This window comes from Pongo abelii, chromosome 3 (assembly GCF_028885655.2).
Source record: "Pongo abelii isolate AG06213 chromosome 3, NHGRI_mPonAbe1-v2.0_pri, whole genome shotgun sequence".
NCBI classification, from domain to species: Eukaryota; Metazoa; Chordata; class Mammalia; order Primates; family Hominidae; genus Pongo; species Pongo abelii.
In genome coordinates, this window is record NC_071988.2 from 89,293,025 (window position 1) to 89,318,542 (window position 25,518).

At 34.4% G+C, this 25,518-nt stretch overlaps 1 protein-coding gene across 3 annotated transcripts; it reads right to left on the bottom strand.

Moving 5' to 3' along the window:
* Positions 1 to 864: 864 nt before the first annotated feature.
* UGT2B15 (UDP glucuronosyltransferase family 2 member B15) lies at positions 865 to 24,925 on the bottom strand. Of its 3 annotated transcripts, XM_024246069.2 has the most exons (7): positions 24,597 to 24,891; positions 24,168 to 24,242; positions 22,329 to 22,477; positions 17,286 to 17,417; positions 9,366 to 9,453; positions 8,312 to 8,531; positions 1,381 to 1,660 (listed from the first exon to the last, which is right to left on the bottom strand). In XM_024246069.2, the coding sequence occupies exons 1-7, from the start codon at positions 24,889 to 24,891 to the stop codon at positions 1,381 to 1,383; spliced, it is 1,239 nt and encodes a 412-aa protein (XP_024101837.2). The 3 variants fall into 3 exon arrangements, with proteins under 3 accessions (XP_024101835.2, XP_024101837.2, XP_054409584.1); XM_024246067.2 differs by having other exon boundaries at positions 865 to 1,660; positions 24,168 to 24,925; XM_054553609.1 differs by lacking the exon at positions 24,168 to 24,242 and having other exon boundaries at positions 24,420 to 24,891.
* Positions 24,926 to 25,518: the final 593 nt, after the last annotated feature.

Below are 25,518 nucleotides of genomic sequence, written 5' to 3' on the forward strand. Positions count from 1 at the left end.
TCTGGTGGTGTTGGCACAGAAGGGAATATCCTGCTCTGTGGATTGCAAAAACCATGGAGAAAGCATAATATTTGGGCTGGATAGCACAGTCCCTTATGGCTTCCCTTGGCTGTGGGAGGAAGATCCCTGGCAATGCAGAAGCACCCTGCCTTCTGCACTGGTCTCACTGAGAGCTGTAGAAAGGAGCTGTTCATATTCAACCATCTTGCCAGATCTCCATCTTCTGGAAGTTTTACTGTTTCTGGTCTTATGTTGCCATCTTTCATCCATTTTGAGTGGATTTTTGTGTATGATAAAAAAGAAGGGTTCAATTTTTTTCTTTTGCTGGTGGACATCCGGTTTTCTCAGCACCATTTTTTGAAGCAACTCATCTTTCTTCATTGAGTATATTTGGGACTCTTGTTGAAGATCAGTTAGCTGTATATATTCATGGATTTATTTCTAGGCTTTCTAGTTTGTTGTGTAGATCTGTTTCTACTAATGTGGTATAACATACATGTTAATTTTTGTATGTTAAACTATCTTTCATTCTAGGAATAAATTTGCCATGTCTTTTAGGAAAGAAGTGATGCTAAGTCTTAATACACAGTAAAAGCCAAGCAACACTATTGGTCTTAGAATCTCAAAAGGAAAAGTGAGACTTTTTACATAATTTAATTCTTGAAGATTTCATTGGCAAAATTAAAAACAAAAATTCTGCTCAAAATGAAACCAAAATATTCTGAGTATTTGCAAAACAATGATGATACTATGAGTGGAGTTCTTAATGTTGTTGTGTTCAAATAAAATGTGTGAAATATAATGAAGCTCAGTAAATTTTGTGTGTAACTTTTGGATAGAATAATAAATATCAATATAAGCCCATAAGGTTTTATATTATTGTTGTTTTTTTTTTTTTCTTATGGCTTGGATGACACTTTATTTTCAAATCAAATAGTAAAAGGTGTTTCCATTTTCACATTTTCCTTCCTAGTTTAAAAAAAAAGAGTTGTATTTTTTTTTTTTTTTTTGCTTTCATTTTTTTTATTATACTTTAAGTTTTAGGGTACATTTGCACAACGTGCAGGTTAGTTACATACGTATTCATGTGCCATGTTGGTGTGCTGCACCCAGTAACTCATCATTTAACATTAGGTATATCTCCAAATGCTATGCCTCCCCCCTATTGTTATTTTTCATAGCTTAAAAATCATTGACATAGAAGAATTCCAACTAAAGTACATATTAAATCCCTGGAAAATAAATTTTGACTTAACAGGGTAAGTTGTGAAAAGATGTTTTGTCACCGGAAAAAGGAAATCCTCCATTTAAAACCCTCCATGCTGGAATAAAGGAGGAGTCCCATTCTTTCAGTCATTCCACTTCAGGCTTTTGATATAACTAATCCCTTTTCTTCTTCTTTCCTGTTTTGGCAAGCTTTTGGAAACAAAACAGGCAACATTTTGTGATGATAAATATCACAGTTGCCATGCAGGCCAGCAGGAATGCTATCACATCCAAAGAGTGGTACTGGATCCAGGTGAGGTCGTGGGCTGCGACCCGAAGGTGCTTGGCTCCTTTGTGGCGCATGACAAACTCAATCCAGAAGACTGCTCGATCCAGGGGCTTCATTGGTTGATCATGATGAATTCTTGATAATTTCATGACATTCTCTTTATAGCTGAAGGATCAACATAAAGATATCAACATTAAAAGTAAATTTATTGCTTAAGCATATCAAGTCTATGGATGGTCTTTGAAAAGTGTCACACAAATGATTGAAAGTAAGTGTCACTGAACTGACATGAAATTTGAATGTTTTAATTCATGTCATTACAGAAAGTTTGGTTTTTAATTTGGAGTTTTATAATTGACAAATACCTTTAAATATGAAAAATAGAATTCTAGGTGGGAAAGTTAATGTTTTTCTAGAGCAGAAAATATTGTGAGCCATTCTAAGTGCTATAAGTAAGATAGTGGAAATGGAATCTGGGAATGATCTTTTTGATATTTTTAATTTTTTATATTTTTTGAGACAGGCTTTTGCTCCATTACACAGGCTGAGTGCAGTCACTTGATCATGGCTCAGTTCAGCTTTTCCGTTTTGGTCTCAAGTAATCCTCCACCTCAGCCTCATGAGAAGCTGGGACTACAGCTGCGCACCACCATGCCTGACTATTTTTTTTAAGTTTTTACTTTTTTAGATATGAGGTCTTGCTGTAGTGCCCATACTGGTCTGGAACTCCTGTGGTCAAGTCATTCTCCTGCCTCTGCCTCCCAAAGTGTTGGCCCTAAGGGCATGAACCACTGTGCCCAGCCCATTTTGACATATTTAAAGAAGAACTGTGTCACAACTGGTGAAATGCCTCCTAACTAGTTTCTCAGCTTCTACTCTAATCTTTTGTCTTCTATCATATTTTCCTTCTAGTAGCCAGAATATTTTCTAAATTAATATCAAATTATGACACTCACCTATTAAGATTTCCATCTGGTTTCTTGTTACATTAAGAATAAATTCCAAACCTGTCTTTGGTCTAGAGAACTCTACACAGGCACCTACTTGTCCTAACCCTTTCCCCCTGTACACTTTCTTCTAGAGACAATGGCCTTCTGTTTTTCTTTAAACTTCTGAAGGTGTTTTCACCTTTGCCCCTTTAGTTCTTTTGTCCCCTGTGTCTCTCTCATTGAGCATTCTTTCTTGCAACTACTTGAGGTTTGCTTCTATTTCTTTTTGAGGCTTCCCCTTAAATGATACCTCTTAGAGAGTCCTTTCCTGGCCACACTATAGGCACCCGTAGGATTTCTCTAGTGCTTCCTGCTTATTTTGCTATTTGATTTCTGGAACTTAAAAATATGTTATATATCTTCTACAATAAAACTTTAAATATGAAATACATAGGATAAATGTATATACACTATGTGACTACCTCAAAATTTTAAGATTATCTTAAACATTATCCCAAAGTGAAGACACCAATTTATCACAAACTTGCATAGAAGAACTCTCTCCTCCTGGGCCATTTTAGTCACTACTTTTATCCTCAAAGTAAGTATTAACCTGATTTCTAATATCATAGATTAGTATTGTTTATATAATTGAATTAAATAATACATATTCATTTCTGTTTTTGTTTAGCAGTTGTTTAATTGCACTGGTGTAGAGTATTCAGTTGATTGACAAAGACCACAGATGATCTCTTCATTTTATGATTAATGGTTATTTGTGTTACCATTTTTTGACCTTACTAATAATTATGGTATTAAGATATTTGTATATTTTATTAGGTTTAAATATTTATTCATTTTTTTTGGATGTATACTTGGAAGAATAGTTGATGAGAGAAAGGCACATTTATAATTAGAATTTTTTGTTGACTGAGTTTTTTAAAAAATATTTTTTATTTTAAAGAATCAGATTGTTTTTAGTTATCATTTTTGGATAATTTATAATTTATTTCTAGTATGACTAGAACATATAATTTTTATGAGTTTGAATCTTATACAATTTACTTAGTGTTTATTTATGGTCCAGCATATGGTCAATTCAGGTAACTATTTCATATAATCTTTTTTTTTTTTTTTTTGAGACAGAGTCTCTCTCTGTCACCCAGGCTTGAGTGCAATGGAGTGATCTTGGCTGACTGCAATTTGCATCTCCTGGGTTCAAGTGATCCTCATGCCTCAACCTCCCAAGTATCTGGGACTACAGGTGCTCATCCCCCACATCTGGCTAAGTTTTGTATTATTAGTGGACACAGGATTTCACCATGTTGGCCAGGCTGGTCTCGAACTCCTGACCTCATGGGATCCTCCCACCTTGGCCTCCCAAAGTGTTGGGATTACAGGTGTGAGTCACCGCACCTGGTCTCCATAAACTCTCTTAAAAATGTTTATTTTCTGTCTACACACACACAACCAGAGATATATGTATGGATACATATATACAGATATATGTGCAATATATATATATACACACACATATATAGCACATAGGTTACATTTAATTGTGTACTTCAAATGTTTTATCTCCTTAAATAAAAGATTTCAAAAATCATTATTTTGTCTTTTCTTTTTGGTCTGTTTAAATTTAATGTGATTACTGGTAGGTTCACTTTTTTGTTTTTTTGTTTTTTTGGTTTTTTCGAGATGGAGTCTCACTCTGTCACCAGGCTGGAGTACAGTGGCACTATCTCGGCTCACTGCAACCTCTGTCTCCTGGGTTCAAGTGATTCTCCTACCTCAACCTCCCAAGTAGCTGGGACTACAGGTGCACACCACCATGCCCAAATAATTTTTGTATTTTTAGTAGAGACAGTGTTTCACTATGTTGGCCAGGAGTACGGTCTTGATCTCTTGACCTCATGATCTGCCCTCCTCAGCCTCCCAAAGTGCTGGGATTACAGGCATGAGCCACTGCACCTGGTCGGTTCACATTTTTTTTAAAAACAGTTTTATTTTTACTTTAAGTTCCAGGATACATGTGCAGAATGTGCGGGTTTGTTACATAGGTATATGTGTGCCATGGTGGTTTGCAGCACCAATCAACCTGTCATCTAGATTTTAAGCCCCTCATGTATTAGCTATTTGTCCTGACACTCTCACTCCCCTTCCAGCCCCCAAATTGCCCCGGTGTATGTTGTTCCCCTACCTGAGTCTAGGTATTCTCATTGTTCAACTCCCTCTTACAAGTGAGAACATGTGGTGTTTGGTTTTCTGTTCCTGTGTTAGTTTGCTGAGGATAATGGCTTTGTATTTCATCCATGTCCCTGCAACAGACATGATCTCATTCCTTTTTATGGTGCATAGTATTCCATAGTGCATATGTATCATATTTTCTTTATCCAGTCTATCACTGATGAGCATTTGGGTTGGTTCCATATCTTTGATATTGTAGATAGTGCTGCAGTAGACACACATGTGCATGTGTCTTTATAGTAGAATGATTTATATGCCTTTGGGTATATACCAAGTAATGAGATTGCTAAGTCAAATGGTGTTTCTAGTTCTAGATCTTTGAGGAATCACCACACTGTTTTCCATGATGGTTGAACTAACTTACATTCCCATCAAAAATGTAAAAGCTTTCCTATTTCTCCCCAGCTTCACTAGTATCTGTTTTTTGACTTTTTAATCATCGCCATTCTGACTGGCATGAGATTGTATCTCATTGTGGTTTTGATTTGCATTTCTCTAATGATCAGTGATGTTGAGCTTTTTTCATAAGTGTCTTGGCTGCATAAATGTCTTTTTTTGAGAAGTGTCTGTTTATATCTTTTGCCCACTTTTTGATGGTGTTATTTTTTCTCTTATAAATTTGTTTAAGTTTCTTGTAGATTCCGGATATTAGACCTTTGTCAGAGGGATAGATTGCAAAAATATTCCCTCATTCTGTAGGTTGCCTGTTCCCTCTGATGATAGTTTATTTTGCTATGAAGAAGCTCTTTAGTTTAATTTGATCCCATTTGTCAATTTTGGCTTTTGTTGCAATTGCTTTTGGTGTTTCTGTCATGAAATTTTTGCCCATGCCTATGTCCTGAATGGTAATGCCTAGGTTTTCTTCTAGGGTTTTTATGGTTTTGGATTTTACATTTAAGTCTTTAATCCATCTTGAGTTAATTTTTCATAAGGTGTAAGGCAGGGGACTAGTTTCCATTTTCTGCGTATGGCTAGCCGGTTTCTCCACCACCATGTATTTAATAGGGAATCCTTTCCCCATTGCTTGTTTTTGTCAGGTTTGTCAAAAATCAGATGGTTGTAGATGTGTGGTGTTATTTCTGAGGCCTCTGTTCTGTTCCATTGGTCTATATGTCTGTCTTTGTTCCAGTACTATGCTGGTTTGGTTACCGTAAGGTGTAAGGAAGGGATCCAGTTGCAGTTTTCTCCATATGGCTAGCCAGTTTTCCCAAAACATTTATTAAATAGGGAATCCTTTCCCCAGTTGCTTGTTTTTATCAGGTTTGTTAATGATCAGATGGTTGTAGATGTGTAGTGTTATTTCTGAGGCCTATGTTCTGTTCCATTGGTCTACATATCTGTTTGGTACCAGTACCATTCTGTTTTGGTTATGTAGCCTTATAGTATAGTTTGAAGTCAGGTAGCGTGATGCCTCCAGCTTTGTTCTTTTTGCTTAGGATTGTCTTGGCTATATGGGCTCTTTTTTGGTTCCATGTGAAATTTAAAGTAGTTTTTTTCTAATTCTGTGAGCAATGTCAATGGTAGTTTGATGGGAATAGCTTTGAATATATAAATTACTTTGGGCAGCATGGCCATTTTTACAATATTGATTCTTTTTATCCATGAAGATGGAATGTTTTTCCATTTGTTTGTGTCCTGTATTAATTCCATCAGCAGTGGTTTATAGTTCTCCTTGAAGAGGTCCTTCACATCCCTTGTTAGGCATATTCCTAGGTATTTTATTCTCTTTGTTGCAATTGTGAATGGGAATTTATTCATGATTTGGCTCTCTGCTTGTGGGTTGTCAGTGTATAGGAATGCTTGTGATTTTTGCATATTGATTTTTGTATCCAGAGGCTTTGCTGAAGTTGTTTATCAGCTTAAGGAATTTTGGAACTGTGACAAAGGGGTTTTCTAACTATAGAATTATGTCATCTGCAAACAGAGATAATTTAACTTCTTCTCTTACTATTTGAATATCCTTTATGTCTTTCTCTAGTTCACATTTAAATCCACCATTTTATTCTATATATATATATATATTTTATTTTCTAACCTGTTTTATGTTTCTTTGCTTTCTTACTTTTTTTGAAGTATTTTAAACATTTCTTGCCTTACTAATGTTTTGGTAAAGTGTTTTTAATGTATTCCCTTAGGTGGTACCACTTTACCTCATAATAATATTGGTAGGAGTAATAGACTCTGAATTGATGGTAGGTGGTCTAGGCACAGCATTTTCCATAGTATTTCCTTTGGATTATGGAAAAGTTAAGAATTACATATTTATTTTATCAATATTAAAACCTTTGCATTTCAAAAGGCATCTTCCAAAAAGTAAAAAAAAATCTATCTGTCCATAGTGGAATAAAATATTTGAAAATCATATATTTGATAAGGGATTGTATCTATAATATATAAATAATTCTTATGAATCCATAATAAGATAAATATAAATAGAAAAAGACAAAATATTCACAAGATTAAAATAGAAATTTATCTAAGGAAGATGTGTGAATGACCAGTAAGCACATGAAGAGAGGGTTAACATCTTCAGCCATAAGGAAATGCAAATGAAAACCATAATGAGAGACCACTTTACACACACTAAAATGGCTGTAATAGAAAGACAGGTGATAACAAGTGTTGGGAAGAGAGTGAAGAAATTAGAGCCCTCCTACCTAGCTGGTGGTAATGAAAAATGATGCAAATACTTTGAAAAACAGTTTAGCAGTTCTTCATAAACAACAATTTCCCATATGCCTCAGCAATTCCACTCCTAATATCTCCTCAAAGGAAGTAAAATCATATTTTTACACAGAAAATATGTATAACGATGTTCATAAATGCCAAAATTGGAAAGACCTAAAATGTCCATGACTGATAAATGGGTAATTTTGGTATAAACATATCAAATAATATGATATAGAAATAAAAATGAATGAGTTCTGTTACATCCTACAACATAAATAAAACTAAAAATAATTATGCTAAGTGAAAGAAGTCATTTACAAAACACCATAAATTGTATGATTTCATTTATATAAAATATATGAAGAGAATAATCTATTGAGAAACAAAGTAAGTTGGTATTTTTCTAGGACTAGAGGTTTATTGGGAGTGACTTCATACATTACGAGTTTAATTTGAGTTCATAAAAGTGTTCTTTAGGGTTGTGGCTTTGTAACTATGTAAACATACTAAGTATATTTAGATTTTAAATTTTAGTGAATGTTATGCTATGCAAATTATAATTCATTATCACATTTTTAAAAATAATTATAATAAAAATAAATTTTTGAGAAAGAATAGATTCATACTTGCAGAAATTTTAGGTATTGAACTATTTTATCATATTTCTCTAGTTATGTTATTTCTTTTCATTGTGTATTCTATCATTAAAATATTTAAAATAATTATCTACATATCTTTAAATTTTTTGATTTTATAATTCATTGCAGTCATTGGTTACCCATTAAATCTGTGGGGTTGCAATGTAACTTTGAAATAACTGTCTGGTGGAAAGTAAGAACAGATTTTACATTGGTTAAATCACTTCAATCCCTTCAAAATTAATCTCTTAAAAACGGGTTAAAATTCATATTCACTGTTGACAAAACAATTTATGAATACCACCTGGTCACAAAATTGTAATACTCACATAGGGTCATTAATGACTGACTTCAGTGCCTTGAGCAAATCTTTACTTGACATGGTCCTGATGTCCACACTGAGGGCTGCTCCCTTGGCTTTCATGTGAAAAATGTTATCATGTTGATCCGCAAACAAGGGAATGCCCACCATAGGGATCCCATGGTAGATCGCCTCATAGATGCCATTGGTTCCACCATGAGTTATAAAAGCTTTGGTTTTGGGATGACCTAAAAGTGAATGAATTTTAACAAAATTATTAATTATAAGACACAGGAATTGAATAAGAAATGCACAATATAAGGAACTTAAAACAAAACTGCTCCTTAGGTAACATTATACCCACAAAACTGCATTGAAATTGTCTTCAAATTTCAGAGGAATTGCCAGGTGAACAAAATGAAAAAGCATATTCTTAATTAAAAAATTAAAATGTGCAAAAAAAGAGAATAAGATTGGGTATACAAGAACATGGTCTCTTAGGTATTATAAATAATGAAGTCACATTTACATATTTAAAAAATATTTAAATACTTAAAATATTTAAAATATTTTATTTTTTTAAAGGCAGCAGGGAGTAGGGTGCAGGTGGGGCTGAGGAAGGACCGGGTATGCATCATCACGAAATGTGTTATCATTTTATCATGATAAAGATTGGTGATTTATTCTCATAGAAAGTAGAGTCACTGGTAATAGAAGAGTGTCTGCTATTTTTCAGTGCCTGTTGAAATAAACCTGCAGTAGGGGAAAGAACAGAGGTAAAGTCGTATAAATAGGAGACAGACAGAAAATCCAGGATGTTATTTAAAACCTGTGAGAGGAAATTACACCCGAACAAGAGATTTTTATTCTGACCATAAAGAATGTGACTGTATGTAACAAAATGCCAACTACCATAGTGTATTCTTTTTACACTAAGACTGGAAAATAAATATAAAGTTGTTAAATTTGATTTTTTTTTAGTTTCCAATAATAAATGTTAAATATGTTTGTTTTATGTTGAACTATTATCACTCTAATTGGCTGTTACTAATATATTCAGTATTTGTTCTCCAGAGTCTTACCAAGAAGGTCATTCTGGGGTAACCACTGGTACAGTCGAGTATTGGAACCTAAAGTATTTGGCTTCTTGCCATCAAATCTCCATAGAACCTGTTAGGGCAAGGAAAATATCTTGTTCAATGAATAGAACTGTAAAAACATAGCATGGTAGAATTCTGAAGAGATTAATAATCAGTTAGCTAATCCATATAAAAGATGAAGAAATAAGAAAAAGTGATGTCAAGTAATGAGAACTACTAAAAGTCTGAGGTAAGTTGAATACCCACATTTAATGTCTTTACTTTTATAGTCAATTTGGTATATAAAGAAATAATGGCATTTCCAACATAATAGCTAGACACATGAGATTGTGAAAGGAAAATAAATCTTGGTGCCCCAAACTCTATGCTAAAGGAAAAAGTTAAGATGCTCAGGGAAAACCTACTTCCCATTCTATTCAAAGTCAGCCCTGGGCTCACTGAGATAAATGCCTATCTAACTGCCCCATTTGCAGAGGCTAATCAGAAACTCAAAGGAATTCAGCCATTTGTCTCTTATCTACCTATGACCTGGAAGCCACTTCCATGCTTCAAGTTGCTCTGCCTTTGTTTCTAGTTGTCCCCTATTTCTGGACCGAACAAATGTTCATCTTATATATGTTGATTGATGTCTCATGTATCCCTAAAATGTATAAAACCAAACTGTCCCCCCACCACCTTGGACACATGTCATCAGGACCCCCTGAGGCTGTGTCATGGGTGCACATTTTCAACCTTGGCAAAATAAACTTTCTAAATTAACTAAGAACTGTCTCAGATATTCAGGTTCATATTTTGGTAACCATGAAGAGATTCTGAGTGGAGGTTCCCTAACCTTTGATAAATGTCCAATCAGCGATTGGTACCAGCATGAGCTAACTTTATGGCTCAAACAAATAAGACAATTGGCTGAGGTCTGGGAGCAAACCCTCCAGAGAATCCCTGATACCCCAAAATTCAGTCAAGATCTAAAGTTTATTTTGCTGTACAACTCCTTTTTTTTTTGGAGTTTTACTTGCTTCCTACAAGAGAGGCAATATTTCCTGTTTCCATGACAATGGAAGGCAGGTAACTCTATGGAGTTTGAGCTCTCTCCCAGAAGGGAGGATAAATTTGAGGTTTCTTTCCTGATTCTAGGATGGCAGAGGGCAGTTTTGGCCTGAAACTCATCCTTAGGTAAATAGCTGAATTGGGGTTTTGTCTTGGTTAATGTTTAACAACTAGCTGGACTTAATTTCTCCTTACCATTACAGTGCTTAGTGATCACATTTTTGGGAGTTTTTTTTTGTACATTCCAGTATTTCTCCCATCAGATTTGATGAACTTTACCTGACTTGATCAAATCTGAGTAAGAATTCCAAATTGTGGGTAACAAAGCCTGTCTAATTTGGCTAAAATTCTTTGCAGACGCAAAAGAGAAAACAAAACAAAACAAAACAAAACAAAACAAAACAAAACAAAACAAAACCTAAAAACCATGCCCTTAGTTTCTATGTTTGCTTCCTGTCTTTAAAAAAACAAATGTTCTTTTGTTTACTTTTCTTCCACCCTATACCTCCTTTTGCCTTTTGCCATTTGCAGTACGAAAAATCTAGAGAAGGCATCTAATGACTTGAACTCTTTTAAAGAATTCAGAACAAAGGCACCACTCACCCCTTTGGGGGTGTTCTGTTTTCTTTGTGTAGTTCCAAGAGTTGTGGGCAGATTTTTTCTTCGTCCAAAGCTCTGTTTTCCTATGTTGAATGACATGATCTCTTTGGCTTTCAGATTACCACAGATTACCTTGTACTGTGCGAGGATTCTACCTTGACATGTGTAATGGCAGATGAGAGTTACAAAGCAGGGGGTGGCTGAGTACAGATTACAGGAAGTAGTATTGACTGTTGTAATTTTTTTCCTCCTAGGAAGTTGTTGTTTAAGGATCCTAATTCTAGTTTGGAGATGCATTGTAAAGGGTCTCCTCTATTGTTTTTATTCCCCAAATTAATCTCAATTTTGCTTGTCTGTGTGGATTTGCATGAGAAACTGAACTATGGTTTACATAGGTAAATGAGAGACTGAGTTTTGTCATCTCTAAAGAGAAAGGGCATTTGCTCCTCTCAGCCAAAAGGCTCCCCTAAGTGACTGGGGGCCTTGTGAGAGTGTCTTGGGTTTGACCCCTTATGACATGCAGTGACTCTGCAGGGAAATCCCCAACAAAAATTAACTTTTAAAACAAGGCTAGTCAAGGAAACACATATAAGGGCAGATCACCCAGAATTTTGAGCCCTCTCAGAGGTCATAGACCTCTGGAGAGAGAAATTGAGACATGTAAGAGGATGTAAAAAACTCAGTGGTGACACACTGTGGAGTGCTGCCCACAAGCAGCACACCTTGATTCACCACACATAAACCATAGGCCATAGCTCAGTTCCTCCTTTTAGGAAAAAAAGTGGGAAACAAATAATCTAAGAATGTGGAGAAAACAAGAAGAATGACCCCCTGATATCACTCGGTAGGTTTTATGACACCTCTACTTGGCAGAGTTTATGTAAAATGAAGGTAATATGGTCTTTGTGCACATATACATTAAGATCCCTAAGGTTGTCCTGCAAACTATAGAGTCCCTAAGTTCTCTCTTTTTAAAAAAATTTCTTTTCTTCTTGCTTTAAATTTGCTTTTATTTTTCTATTAAGATAAAAACCACAGTATGGATTCAACAGATTTTTGTCTGCAAGCTGGTCAATTTTTTTTATCTCATGGCTAAAGTTCTGAAGTAAAAGCCATAGAATCTTTTGTGTGTGTGTACATGTGTTTGCATATATTTAAAAAGTCACTATAATTTCTATAATTTTATGTCTAATAGGCAATTAAATCCATTTTATTTTCCTTCCAGCACACCAAACTTTTTCTCTCTGTACCTTATGATGTAAATTTTGCTATTTAATTTTCACTTGGTTTCTTTTAATATGCAAATGTAAGACTATTTAGCTTACAACTGCCTATGGTGATCAAGTATTCATACAGATTACCTATTGAAACAGGTTATCAAGAATTTGGAAGTCTAACATGGCAAAAAGTAGTTTTCATAAATCTATAAGGTGTACTTCTATTGGCATGCTTAATATGTGTGTGTATTTATGTGTTTTGTACACAATGTTTTACTACTGCAAATATATAGAAGAGTTCTAATTAATTGGCTTAAGAAAATAAAAGTGCTTGAATTAAATACTTTGCCAGAAAAAAAAGACTAGTCAAATGCTTTTTCAAGTTTATGTAACTTAAATAAAATCTTTTATAAATAAGATAACTTTACAATTATTGCTAAAGTATGATAATATTAGAAATGTCTTAAGAATTTCCAGAATACATTTTTGTTTGCATTTATTAATCAAGCACTTTCATACTTATTCTTGCCAAATACTTTAAGGTGTCAAAATTTGACATACGGGTTACAAAACTGTAAACCAAGCCCAAAACAGAATGATCTTTGCTTGTGTAATTTTTTAATAAATAAGACATTGATATTGGTTTAATGAAAATAGCCACATCTTGAATTAAGTAAGGCTATCATAACTTCTAATCCTGTGGCATTAAGCAATCTAGTCCACAGGCAGTAAGGTTTTTTTTTGGGAAAAAACTGTTATCATTTTTATTTCAAAGCTAAACTATAAAGGGTGTGAAATAGCAACACTATCCTTCAACTCATTTTCAAATCATATGTTTTTTTCCTCAAGTTCTGTTTGTTTTGGCATAATGCTAACAGTGTTTTCTAAAGCTATTCAGCTCCTCAAGGTCCAGGGACTATCACAGAAGAGGTGGGTGTGTGAGATTATAAGAACTGATACTGAGAGATAATTTATTTATAAATTAATCATTAATGTCAAAGACACATTAATGCAAGACCAACATATGGGCCCCTGTGTCAGATTAACAAGGTTTTCTGGAAGCATAAACTGACTTCTTAATAAAGATTATAAACATTATGAAAGGCTCAGGAAAGTTATATCTTATGGTCAAGATTAGAATTTTATAGATTGTTCATACAATTTTGAAAAACTAACTTATTTGGCTTTGTGCTGTTTTATTAGGGCTTATTGTTTGGAAAATTGAGTCTCCTCTCTGAAAGAATGAAGATTTTTGCCTTTTTTTGAAATCCTTGAGTTACCACTTTAGTCAAATGAATGATTTATCTTACCTGTGATATTAAGTGTTTTAAACCTTTGATATTTGAGAAATTTTCCAAACAAATTATAAATTACATTTTTTTCTGACCTAAGTAATCCTTTAATTTATTAGTTTCCGTAAAGTCCAAAAATGACATAATTTGGCTTATTTTGTATAAAAATTATACAGGAAACATTATCAAATATGAAATTATGTTTGGTCTTTTTGAGCTGTGTTTATATAAATATGTTATTGGTATGTTTTCAAAAATTATGGGAAACTCCTATAATTCTGATATGACTTAGTGTGTACGTTATCAGTAGCAACTATATTTGTTAAGTTATTGTGTACCACAGAGGTAACAAATTTCCTTGTCCATTGTGTCTTTGACTGAGGCTGCACTAAAACTTTTTGTCATCCACAGACAATTGTTGTATGACTTTGGTCCTCTTTAGAAGGTGGTTTTATAATCAGCAATAAAATTCTAACAGGTGCTCTTCAAAAAAAGTTTTTGATAATTTTGGAGATTGTGACATTAGAATAGAAGAAAAACTTTCAGGACTCATGGAGAACTAAAATGTTCATGAATATCAAGCAGAACAGGAATTAATTACATGGACTGAACTACTAGAAAACTAAAGTAATCTTTTTGACTTTGCTTAAAACATTGCTGATCCTTTGTTTTGTATTTTTTAGGGTCAAGGAATCTTTTTTTTTGAGCTATTAACAGCTTTTAACAATTTAGTGTACTCTTATGAACAAAATTTAGAACATATTTGTTTCCCTCTACCTGATTTCTTCAGAATTTGGAAACTATTTGTGAGTATTTTTGTTCTTTTGTCAATACAGTTATTTGCATAAATGCAATAAGAATCTATTTTCATTTATAACAAAACACAATTGGAGAAACTGGTTATTTTACCAAGGCTTTCACTGGAATTGTGTGCTTTCCTTTAGGGAATCAAACTTGACTTATGGAGCCAATAAAAGCCCCTTGAGAAAACTGGCCTCATACCTTCATCTATAAGGTCCCTGTACAGGGTTCCTGAACTGTGTTAAGCAAAGAATGTAACTTTCTGACAGGCCCAGAAGTGCCAAGTTTATTTTTGAACCCCAAGAGGAGGAATTCACCCAACTCATAGGTATTTGATGGTACAAATCTATGACTTGCCTCAGCTTTAAAAAGGTCTTATCTGAGATTCTTTCTACAGACAAAGTTCCATCAAAACCACTTTAAAAGCCTATGTAAAGAAAAAATTATTCTTCCTCCTCTGTATACAAATAATCAGGCCAAGTATAATAAAGCAAATCAGTTCTACCCTGGTTTGACTTTAGTAAAATTGGGAAACTGAAGAGAGAAAAATTATGTTTCAAAAATTACTGTGCATCTGTTTTTAGATTCCAGTCTTGCCTAATGATTTTCAATTTTTATTACAGTCTGCATTTTGGACTGAATTCTAATTTTTCATGGTTACATATCTTCAAAATAGTGTCTTCAGATATTTTTTCCTCCCCCGCCCCACCATTTTTCCTAATTTGGAGTCACTGCAAACTAAGCCGTGCTTTCATAAAGCCCTACAAATTAAGCTAGACAACTTAAACTTCAGAAGAAAATAACAGCAACCAATTTACATACATAATCCACTTTCATACCTGCCTACTGATTTATGGACTTCAGAGTAATGTGGCTTATATTAATTTTACAGGATTGTTCTTTTGTTTGGTTTTGTTTTTCTCCCTTCCTTCCTTTATTTTGTCTTCATAGGACATAAGACTTCACAACCTACTAAAAATGAACTTTCCTAATAACTCAGGACCTGCTTAGGAATAAACTATCCTTGCCATTAGAGATCAGATGAAAACCTGAGACCAGAGACTCATTTTCTTCTAAAATGCTTTCTCCAAAAGATTTTTTTTAAATGTAAAAGGAAAATAAGCCTTGGGACCCCAAAGTCACTAAGCAAATCACTGCCTCCCATTCTATTCAAAGTCACCCCTCTGCTCAGTGAGATAAATGCATATCTGATTGCCTCCTTGGAGAGGGTAATCAGAAACTCAAAGGAATGCCTCCTCCCTGCTTCAAGTTCACAAAAATAAACTTTCTAAATGTACTAAGACCTGTCTCAGATATTTGGGGTTCACGAGATTATCAATGAAATATTCAAATATTTAAGAATTGTTAGGCAGTCTTAAATCTAGTACAAAAAAAGTAGCAAATTAGTAATAACCTATAAACTCATTTTACATAGTTTATACTAGCTGTAACCTTCCAAATTTAATATAAATTTATTAATTTTTGAGTGACATGAGAAGAGTTAACTTATATCCACTTGTCTACTAGTCAGAAGTTATTTTATGAATTTGACATCATTGATTACAAAAGACCAAATGTTTAAACTGTGCATATGGTGAGAAATAATGCTACATATGTAGTATGTGTAATTTCTTTTAATATGCTAACTATCAAGTGCTACTTTCAGGAAAAATTTCAATTGGCACTGTTTGACCCAAATTCAGACTATTATCAGTATTGCTACTTTTGTAAATGCTAACAATGTAGGAAAAAGGAGTCCATTGGCAATTCATGATTAACAATACAGATGCTGAAAATGTATAAAATTGTATTTTGCTACATTTTGCTTAACTTATCTTTCACACTTAGATGATGCACTACATAGCATTGACAGCATTGATATATGGTCAACTATAGCCAGTCTTTACCGTGTCTAGAACCAAACTAAGGTACTGATTTTAGAATTCCCAAGCAATCTTTATAAACTAGAGTAGAATTTACAAGTGTTGACCTTGTATTTGATATGGGAGTGTTAAAGTAACTCTGTGTTTTCAGCAAAAACTTGCATAGATCATTCGGAGAGGGCTATGTCAGATAAGAAACTAAAACGAAAATTGAAAATACACAAAGATTGTATAGATTAGAAAATAAGTTCCTACCATGTTTATTTAAATTTTCTGCTCCTTCTTCAATCTAGAGAAGGCACTAATCTGATTCTTAGAGCATAGTCTTTGTTGGGCCACATTTAATAATACACACAGTCTACCCTAAAAGCAGGATTCTATCTCCATCCTTTCCATTACGTTTTTCTGCTTAAGACATTAGTGGCACCCAAGCCAGCAGAGCAGACAAGTTTTTTTTCCTCTAAATCTACTTGGCTAGGTGGGTACCTCCAGAGTAGTGGTTTGTCAGACTAGGACATTCTTTCTCTGAATGGCACCCTAAACAGAACACTAAATAGACCTATTCCAATGCATGGGAAATAAAAACAGCCAGGTTGCTCGGTAAGATGAAGCTGCATGATGCATTTCAAAGTTTTTTCAATACCTGCTTATTGTTATTGTGATAGTACAGCAACTTATTAAAATTTAACTGCTTTTTGATAATATCTATAGTGTATACAGTACCTTCTAAAATCCTGTAAACCAAAAGGAGCAAATGACAGGGCAGAATTTAGTAATTTCTATGTACATGCTATGATACCATGATAATACCGAACTTCACTAGCACCTCTTAAATATATTTCCTTCTGATCACAATATTAATGCCAATGTTATTATCAACCAAAATTCCTCTCTTGTGATTTTAAGATCTTCCGTATATATTTGTTGTTTTGAACAGATGTCTGAGATAATTAGAAGTATCATAGCAGTTAAAGTTTCAGGCAGAACATTTCTGTAATGGACTCTTGAAGAGTTTAACACATTCATTTAGTAGCCATCCACAATTAAGGCACTTTATCTAACCTTTTGTGGGATCTGGGCAAGGGCTGATGCAATCATGTTGGCACTTTCTTCTGACATGTTACTGATCATCGACCCCAGAGAAAACACCACAATACCATTTTCTCCAGAGCTCTGCACAAACTCTTCCATTTCCTGTGAAGAAAGAATTTGTTCTATCAGAAAAGAGCAACAGCACAGAAAACACTATTGACAGGATTGTTACAAACATCTAAGATGAGAAAGTCAAAAGCTATTGGAGTAATTTTTTTAAACTGACATAATCATTCAGTTTCTTTGAAAGGAGATGTGTAATATAATATATGTGGGATCTTTCATGCAAATTTGTGTAAATATGTGTGCATATGCATGTATGTATGTGTGTGTAAGGAAGAACTGAAACAAAGCTATGACACTGCAGTAGGAAGAGATAATGCTAGAAAATATTACACTCAGACATTTTATTTATAATATTATAATTACCAACATAGGTTATTGAAAGGTAGCTTTACTTGGCTTCAATTCTAGTTTTTTTTTTTTGTAGTTCTACTAAATCTCTTGTGTTTATTTGGGGCAGTTTTATTTTATTTTATTTTTTTCTGTTCAGTTCTTTTAGTTAGGAGTCATTGGAACCATTACATGACTATGAGCAATGAGGAAAAGTTAGTTACAATTGGAATGATTTTATATCTACATTATTTAGCTTCTAGCTCTCTAACCCTTTATATTTCACTTAAAGTTAGAGTTTCCTAGTCTTACCCCACTACCCCTCACTGCCCCAACACCCCCACCCCCACCCCCCTTCAGCTTAAAAGCTGACATATAAGAATCACTGGCATTCAGCAGTCTGGTATTGTGGTTTGGAATTTGTGGGAAATAGTTCTGAGAATTCCATTTATAATACAGTATTATATACTATATAGTTACATAACTAAGTGATCTTATTTCTCAGGTCATTGCTTAGGTATGACTATGACACCTTTTGTCCTGAAATCACACTGTGAAATTGATGTGCTATGTATAACTGAATGTGAGGGACCCTCATCATCACTTTGCTGTGTCTCACAGGGAGCACTTGAACCACAATGGGAGAGGTCACCAGGACTTTCTCCAGTGGAGATCTGCTCACCCTCTAGAGTAGCTCCCTCACACTATATGAAGCTCCTGGTGAATACGTGTTTGCTTCAAAATGAATGAGAATTATTCTGACTTGTGTTTCCTGATGTGTTTCTGTTTTTAAACTTAAATCCATTCTCTAATGCCATATTGCTCCACGTATTCTCATACCAAAAAAAAAAAAAAAAAAAAGAGAGAAAGAGGAAAAGAAATGTAGACCCATACATTTCCTGGATATCATATCAAAATTGTATACTCATTTTTTGTTGCTGTTGTCCCTTTTGTTCTAAATTCTTTTTTTCTCAGTAAAATAATGACCAACCCCTTCTATCATAACAAATATACTTTCTGGTCCTAATCATTGGGGGAAATTTCTTTATAAAACTGTTTACAAATAAAAAAAGAAATTCTAAAATATGTCAATTCAGACCATATATTGGTAAGTATTTTTCAAAAATATAATTTAACTTTATGACATCTTTTTTTTTTTTGAGATGGAGTCTTGCTCTGTCACCCAGGCTGGAATGCAATGATGCAATCTTGGCTCATTGCAACCTCTGCCTCCCAGGTTCAAGCAATTCTCCTGCCTCAGCCTCCTGAGTAGCTGGGATTACAGGCACCTGCCACCATGCCTGGCTAATTTTTCTGTTTTTAGTAGAGTCAGGTTTCACCATCTTGGCCAGACTGATCTTGACCACCTGACCTCGTGATCCACCCACCTCAGCCTCCCAGTGTGCTGGGATTACAAGCATGAGCCACTATGTCTGGCCTGACATCAGTTTTAATTGGAGATTCAGTGTATAGCTATTAGAGATAATTCATGAGGCATCCAGGAACTCAGTGTAATTGCAGTTGCCTGTAGCCACATTTAATGTAACTTGAGTTCAATGTTTTGTCTCATTCACTGCCAAAAGTCTTCTTCATCCACCCAGTATTGAAGTAATAAAACATCTATTTATAGAAAGATCAGCACTGATCTCATTCTGTGATGTCTTTATGAAAGTAACGGTAATAGAAGATCAATGTAAGTAGTCTTATAAAAGTATGAAAATTTAGAAAAAGAAAATCATTTACCCACATCTCTATCTCAATTTAAAATGTGTACCATTTCATTATGGGTTTAACTCTATTTATATAACTCAATGTACATATGTGATGTTTATTTAGAAAATTTTATTCTCATTGTATATGCCTTTTTATTCTACAAAAAATTGTGATATTGTTCTACTTATTTTGTTCCTTAGTTTCCAACTATACCTGTACCATGGCTGACAGTGTAATTAAACATTTTTTTGAAAAAAGGATTGTAATGGCTTGGTATGCACATTATATAAGTTTTTAACCATTTCTTAATGTAAGATATTTGAATTATTTCCAGAGTTTTTTTAATGAATATTTGCTACCAATATTGAATCTTACCATCATGATTTATTCTCTGTACAGTTTCATGTGAGTACATTATAAAGGCAATTCCTATATGCATTTCTCAAACACTTGATACTTTTTGGCAAGAGTCTTATTCTTTTGAAATATACAAACATTATCTGAGAATCTAATACATAATGGAAAAGCAAGCAAATTTGTGGCAACAATTATTTTGTGTACAAAAGAATTACAGCATCACTTTCACAATTATTTACTTGGATTCAAGTTTACCTTCTGCAAGTTAACAACAACGGAGGCTCACACTTGTAATCCCAGCACTTTGGGAGGTTGAGGCAAGTGGATCACCTGAGGTCAGGAGTTCGAGACCAGCCTGGCCAACATGGCGAAACTCTGTTTCTACTAAAAATACAAAAATTAGTCAAGTGTGTTGGCAGGTGCCTGTAATCCCAGCTACTTGGGAGGCTGAGGCAGGAGAATCAGATCACTTGAACCTGGGGGGTGGAGGTTTCAATGAGCCGAGATCATGCTAGTATCAGTAATAATCACTATTGTACTACTAGTCATTTATCCCTTGTCCTCCTTATTCTCCTACTCTCTTCCCCCTGCTACTGGCACTATCACTTTGTTTTAATGTGAGTGAGGAATTTTTTTTTGAGAATAAGATAAGAATACACAGAATTACCTTTTAAGCTAGAATATTAATGAAGAGCCTCCACCTTTACAATACAAATTTGGCTTTCCAGCTTGTTCAACTGACTGCCCAAACTTAAACATTTACATTTAAACAAGTACACAGAGTATCTGTTCTCTAGGACTTTGCTAGAGAATATAATCTTGATGTGTTGGAAAATCAATCAGTATTAAATGAAGACTGATATCTTAAATGGCTGGCACATGTTAGCTAATTTAAAGTATTAGAAATAATGACTGAAATAATCATAATATCAACAATATTTTTGGATCACTGGCTATGTGTCAGAGACAACTTAAGTGTTTTATCTGTGGTAACTACTTTTTTTCCACACAGCACAATATGAAGTTGTGATTATTATTGTAAAAGTAGTCATGATTGCCTAAACTCATGTAAAAGTTCCTAAATGATCTTTATATTTTACAAACTTGCCTTTTTGTAATATTATACATTGGGAATATTGGGATTTTTTTAAAGGAAATCTGATCATATCTCTTCATTTCTTAACTCTTTTCAGTAGCTCTCCATTGTCCTTAATGGGTATATCAAATTTCATATATACATATATTTTGTTGTTGTTGTTGTTGTTGTTTGTTTGTTTTTTGAGAAAGAGTCTCACTGTGTTGCCCAGGCTGGAGTGTAATAGCATGATCTCAGCTCACTGCAACCTCCACCTCCCGGGTTCAAGTGATTCTCCTGCCTCAGCTTCCCAAGTAGCTGCTATTACAGTCACCTGCCAACATGCCTGGCTAACTTTTGTATTTTTAGTAGAGCCGGGGTTTCACCATGCTGGCCAGTCTGGTCTCCAACTCCTGACCTCAGGTGATCTGCCTGCCTCTGCCTCCCAAAGTGCTGGGATTACAGGCAGAGGCCCCCGTGCCTGGCCCATCATTGACTTTTACTCAACCTTTTCCTGTAAACTATATTTGGACTCCTGGGAACTGCCCTTACTGCTTTTCTACTTTTCTGCCTTAATGCAAGCCTTTACTTTTTTGTTTGTTTATTTGTTTGTTTTTGAAACAGAGTCTCACTCCATTGCACAGGCTAGAGTTCAATGGTGTGGTCTCAGCTCATTGCAGCCTCTGCCCCCAGACTCAAGCAAGCCTCCTGCCTCAGCCTCTTAAGTAGCTGGGACTATGAGACTACAGGCTCACACCACCATGCCTGGCTATTATTTTATTTTTTATTTTTGTTAGAGATGAGGTTTTATCATGTTTCCCAGGCTGGTCTCAAACTCCTGAGCCCAAGAAATCATCCCTTCTCTGCCTCCCAAAGTGCAGGGATTATAGGTGTGAGTCACCTTGCTTGGCCTCTATTTTTCTTTTTGTGTCTTTCTCACCCCCTCATCGCTTCACCTATCTCTGCACATTATTGAGTATTCAGTTTAATTGTCAATGAGTTTGGGATCTCTTCTGCATATTTCTTTATCATTGTGGTCTTTCCTTATAACATTTTTAGACTTTTCTTTTTCACTTGTTTTTATTCTATCTTTCAAAGTACAATGTAAGGCATGAGGGAGCAGAAACTGTGCTACCTTTATTCTCTGGAAATCCAGCACTTACCTGTGGTTTGCATTAATCACTCTACAAATATTGTTTGAAGAAATGAATCATACTATCTTTTAGGTTGCACAATGAAGGTCTTACTTTAACCAACCCTGTTTTCAAAATCTCCCTAGTAATCCTCTTTGGTCTTTAATGATAATAACATTCACCTACTTGTGATAGTATAGAAATATATGATTTTCCAATGGCAAGTCCTTTTTTTTGACCTCCCATATTTCCCTCACTCTGAGTTAAACACTCTGAAAGAAACATATCCAGCCATTCCTTCTGAAAATGTCAAGCAAACAAATCAAACAAGAATACATTTACCTTAGGCAGGGGTTTGGCTGGTTTACAGTGAAGTCCTCCAACAAAATCAACATTTGGTAAGAATGGGCGAGGAAATTCAAAATCCCAATAGGTTCGAATGAGCCACATTTCAGCTTTCCTCATTGTCTCAAATAATGTAGTGGGTCTTCCTGATGGAAAAAACCAAAACAAAACAAAAGGTAGCTAACATGAGAATTGTTATTTGAATATGCAGTTATTTTCCTGAAACGACTTGGAATAACATATCCAAAGATATATAAAATGTCTTTGCATTGATAAAATATATATAAATACATTTATATATAGTCATAATTTAAATTTTATGTATTGCATAAGTTGCTCATATGTATATATATGGAAGGCAAAGTATTCAGAGATCTGTAAGAAGAAATTACGTCTTTAATGTAACATCAGTATATTCACAATCATAAATAATTATTAAAATAAGTCACCAATATGGTTTGACTGTTCCCACCCAAATCTCCTCTCATCTTGAATTATAATTCCCATAATCCCCATGTGTCAAGGCAGGGATCCAGTGGCAGGTGATTGGATCATGGTGTGGATTCCTCCATGCTGTTCTCATGAGATCTGATAGTTTTATAAGTGTTTGGCATTTCTCCTGCTTGCACTTCTCTCTCCTGCTGCTAAGTGAGAAGATCCAAGCTTGCTTCCCCTTAGCCTTTCACCATGATTCTAAGTTTCTTGAGGCATCCCAGCCATGTGGAACCATGAGTCTATTAAACTTCTTTTCTTTATAAATTACCCAGTCTCAGGTATTTCTTTACAGCAGTGTGAGAATGGACTAATGTAGCCACTATGAACTTAAATACACATTTGTCTTCTCTCTGAAGCTGCAATAGTAACAAATATACCTTAAACAACTCTTTCAGTTCCACAATTAATTCATCTTACCTTACCCATGAAAACAGCTTTCCAGGAAGTACTCTAGTGTCTACAATTTATTAAGCTAGTCCCTTGATCCTTAGTTTTCAAAGTAAACCATGAATTTTTTGAGCTTAACACTGAAATCTTTATACCTACTACTGTCTTGGTTCATCTTAAAATCTTAATATAATTAGATTTTTAAAATAAATATATTTACAAATGAGAATTAAAAAATTTTCAGAATTTATTGACATAGAGATATGTGCTCTCCTTTAATTTGGCCCCTATTTTCTTTGATGGAGAGATGCAGTTTAATAAAATATAGATTAAAACTTAGATGTTCACTTTCAACAAGATTTCAGTTTTTGAAAGAAATAATTGTCAAGCTGTTATTGAAGGAATGTATAAACATTAGAAATCTCAAGTTTTAGGCTTCTGTTTCTGGAGTAGAGCCACTATATTTCTCAACTTTGAAGGAATCCTTCTTCTTATCTGAAAAACAAAATTTAATTTCTAAATGAGGAATCTGAGGTACTCAAAGAGAAACAAATTACTCAATCCTGTATTGATAATTTTTCTAGAAATATGTGTAAATACTAAATTTATGTGTCTGCCTTCATGAAGATGTTTCTTGAAGTATCTATTGACTTTTTTTAAAGATGAAAAAATGTATAGCAAAATGATATGTGATGGTTTAAAGAAATCATTAGTGCTTTACATTGAAGGTTTATGACTCTCTGGGTGTCCTGTAGTAGTGATGGCTCCAGAGTTCTAACTGATTCTATAAGTTCAACATTCTATAATATTTTTGAGATTGATAGATCATCTTACATTTGCAGTTCATAATTTCCCTTAAAAACACTATCTTCTGAGATTATATTTATATAAGCTCACCTTCAAAGGCACAGAAAAGTTAGAACTTAATAAGCACCAATTAGACACATGACTTACCTAGAACTTCACTATAAAACTGGTCCCACTTCTTCAGATCATAAATTTGAAACCAAAAGTCAAAATAAAGCATATGTATCATATTTTTTATCCTCTCCGTGAAAATCATTTGATCACTTAATTCTGACATAACAACAGGTACATAGGAAGGAGGGAACAGAAATCCTCCACCATTCTTCTCAAATGTGTAGCCAACAGAGAATCGGAGACTGTACAGAAAGGGTATGTTAAATAGTTCAGCCAGTAGCTCACCACAGGGATTAAGGGCATCTGCCAGAACGACATCAAACTTTGACTTTTGTAGTTTTGTCATAAGTTCCTTATTCAAAACTGCATCTTTACAGAGCTTGTAACTATAGTCATAATATTCCCAACACAATTCTTGTAATTGTGAAAAATATGACCAAAATGTAGTTTTTGAAATACCATATATCCATCTATCGAGCATTTTCAGAAGAGAATCTTCCAAATCATTTTTAGTTAAAGACGTAGGATAAACTTCAAATTTAATAGCAGATGATTTACTGGCATTGACAAGAATAGAAGCCGAAGATGTCAACACAGTCACCTCATGACCCCTCTGAACAGTCTCTTCCAGGATTGTCTTCATATTTATCCAATGGCTGTATTCTGTGGGCCACACCAGCACCTTTCCACAGCTTCCAGAGCTAAAGTAAAAACTGAGCTGTATCAGCAGAAAGACTGACGTCCATTTCAGAGACATCCTGGTCTTATGCAATGCTTCTTTTCCAGTTGTTGTTTCTTTCTGTCATTTCTCATACTTATATCTGAGGAAAAATCAATCAAGTTAAAATATAACTGCTAAAATTCGAAGTAAATACATAATACTAACAGTCTGAATAGGTGCATGCCAAGGAGACAAACAAAAGATTGATGACCTCATATTTATTTTTGTGTGTTTGGTGTTCTTTTATGTTTACAATTACTCTAGTCAAGCAATAATTTTTATGACCTAGAATATGTAAGTAACCTGTCTTATGTAATTATTTTTTAATACTGTTAAGAATAGTGGCAACGGAGAGGCTCCTGCCTGTTCAGTGCCCTTGACATAGAGAGAAGAAGTAATTATACAACTCAAACAGCATTTTTTAATATCATGGTGCAAGGAATGTCTTCTAAAACTTTGTTGACACATAATTCATATATCATATGATTCACCAATTAGTGTGTACAGTTCAATGTTTCCTAGTGTATTCATAGAATTTTATATCCACTACAACAATCAGTATTATCTCCAAAAAATTCTATACAATAGCCTTTAACCCCCTAATCTGAAATTTTGCATCCATCCTGCCCTAGGCAACCACTAATCTAATTTCTATCTCTATAG

What these genes read in the sequence shown, in the direction of transcription:
- UGT2B15 (XM_024246067.2), bottom strand. Translation starts at nt 24,891, where the DNA reads ATGTCTCTGAAATGGACGTCAGTCTTTCTGCTGATACAGCTCAGTTTT. An exon ending in GTTTTATAGTGAAGTTCTAG is followed by an intron (nt 22,478 to 24,167) that starts GTAAGTCATGTG and finishes TTTTTCCATCAG; the next exon opens with GAAGACCCACTACATTATTT. An exon ending in ACCCCAGAATGACCTTCTTG is followed by an intron (nt 8,532 to 9,365) that starts GTAAGACTCTGG and finishes ATTCACTTTTAG; the next exon opens with GTCATCCCAAAACCAAAGCT.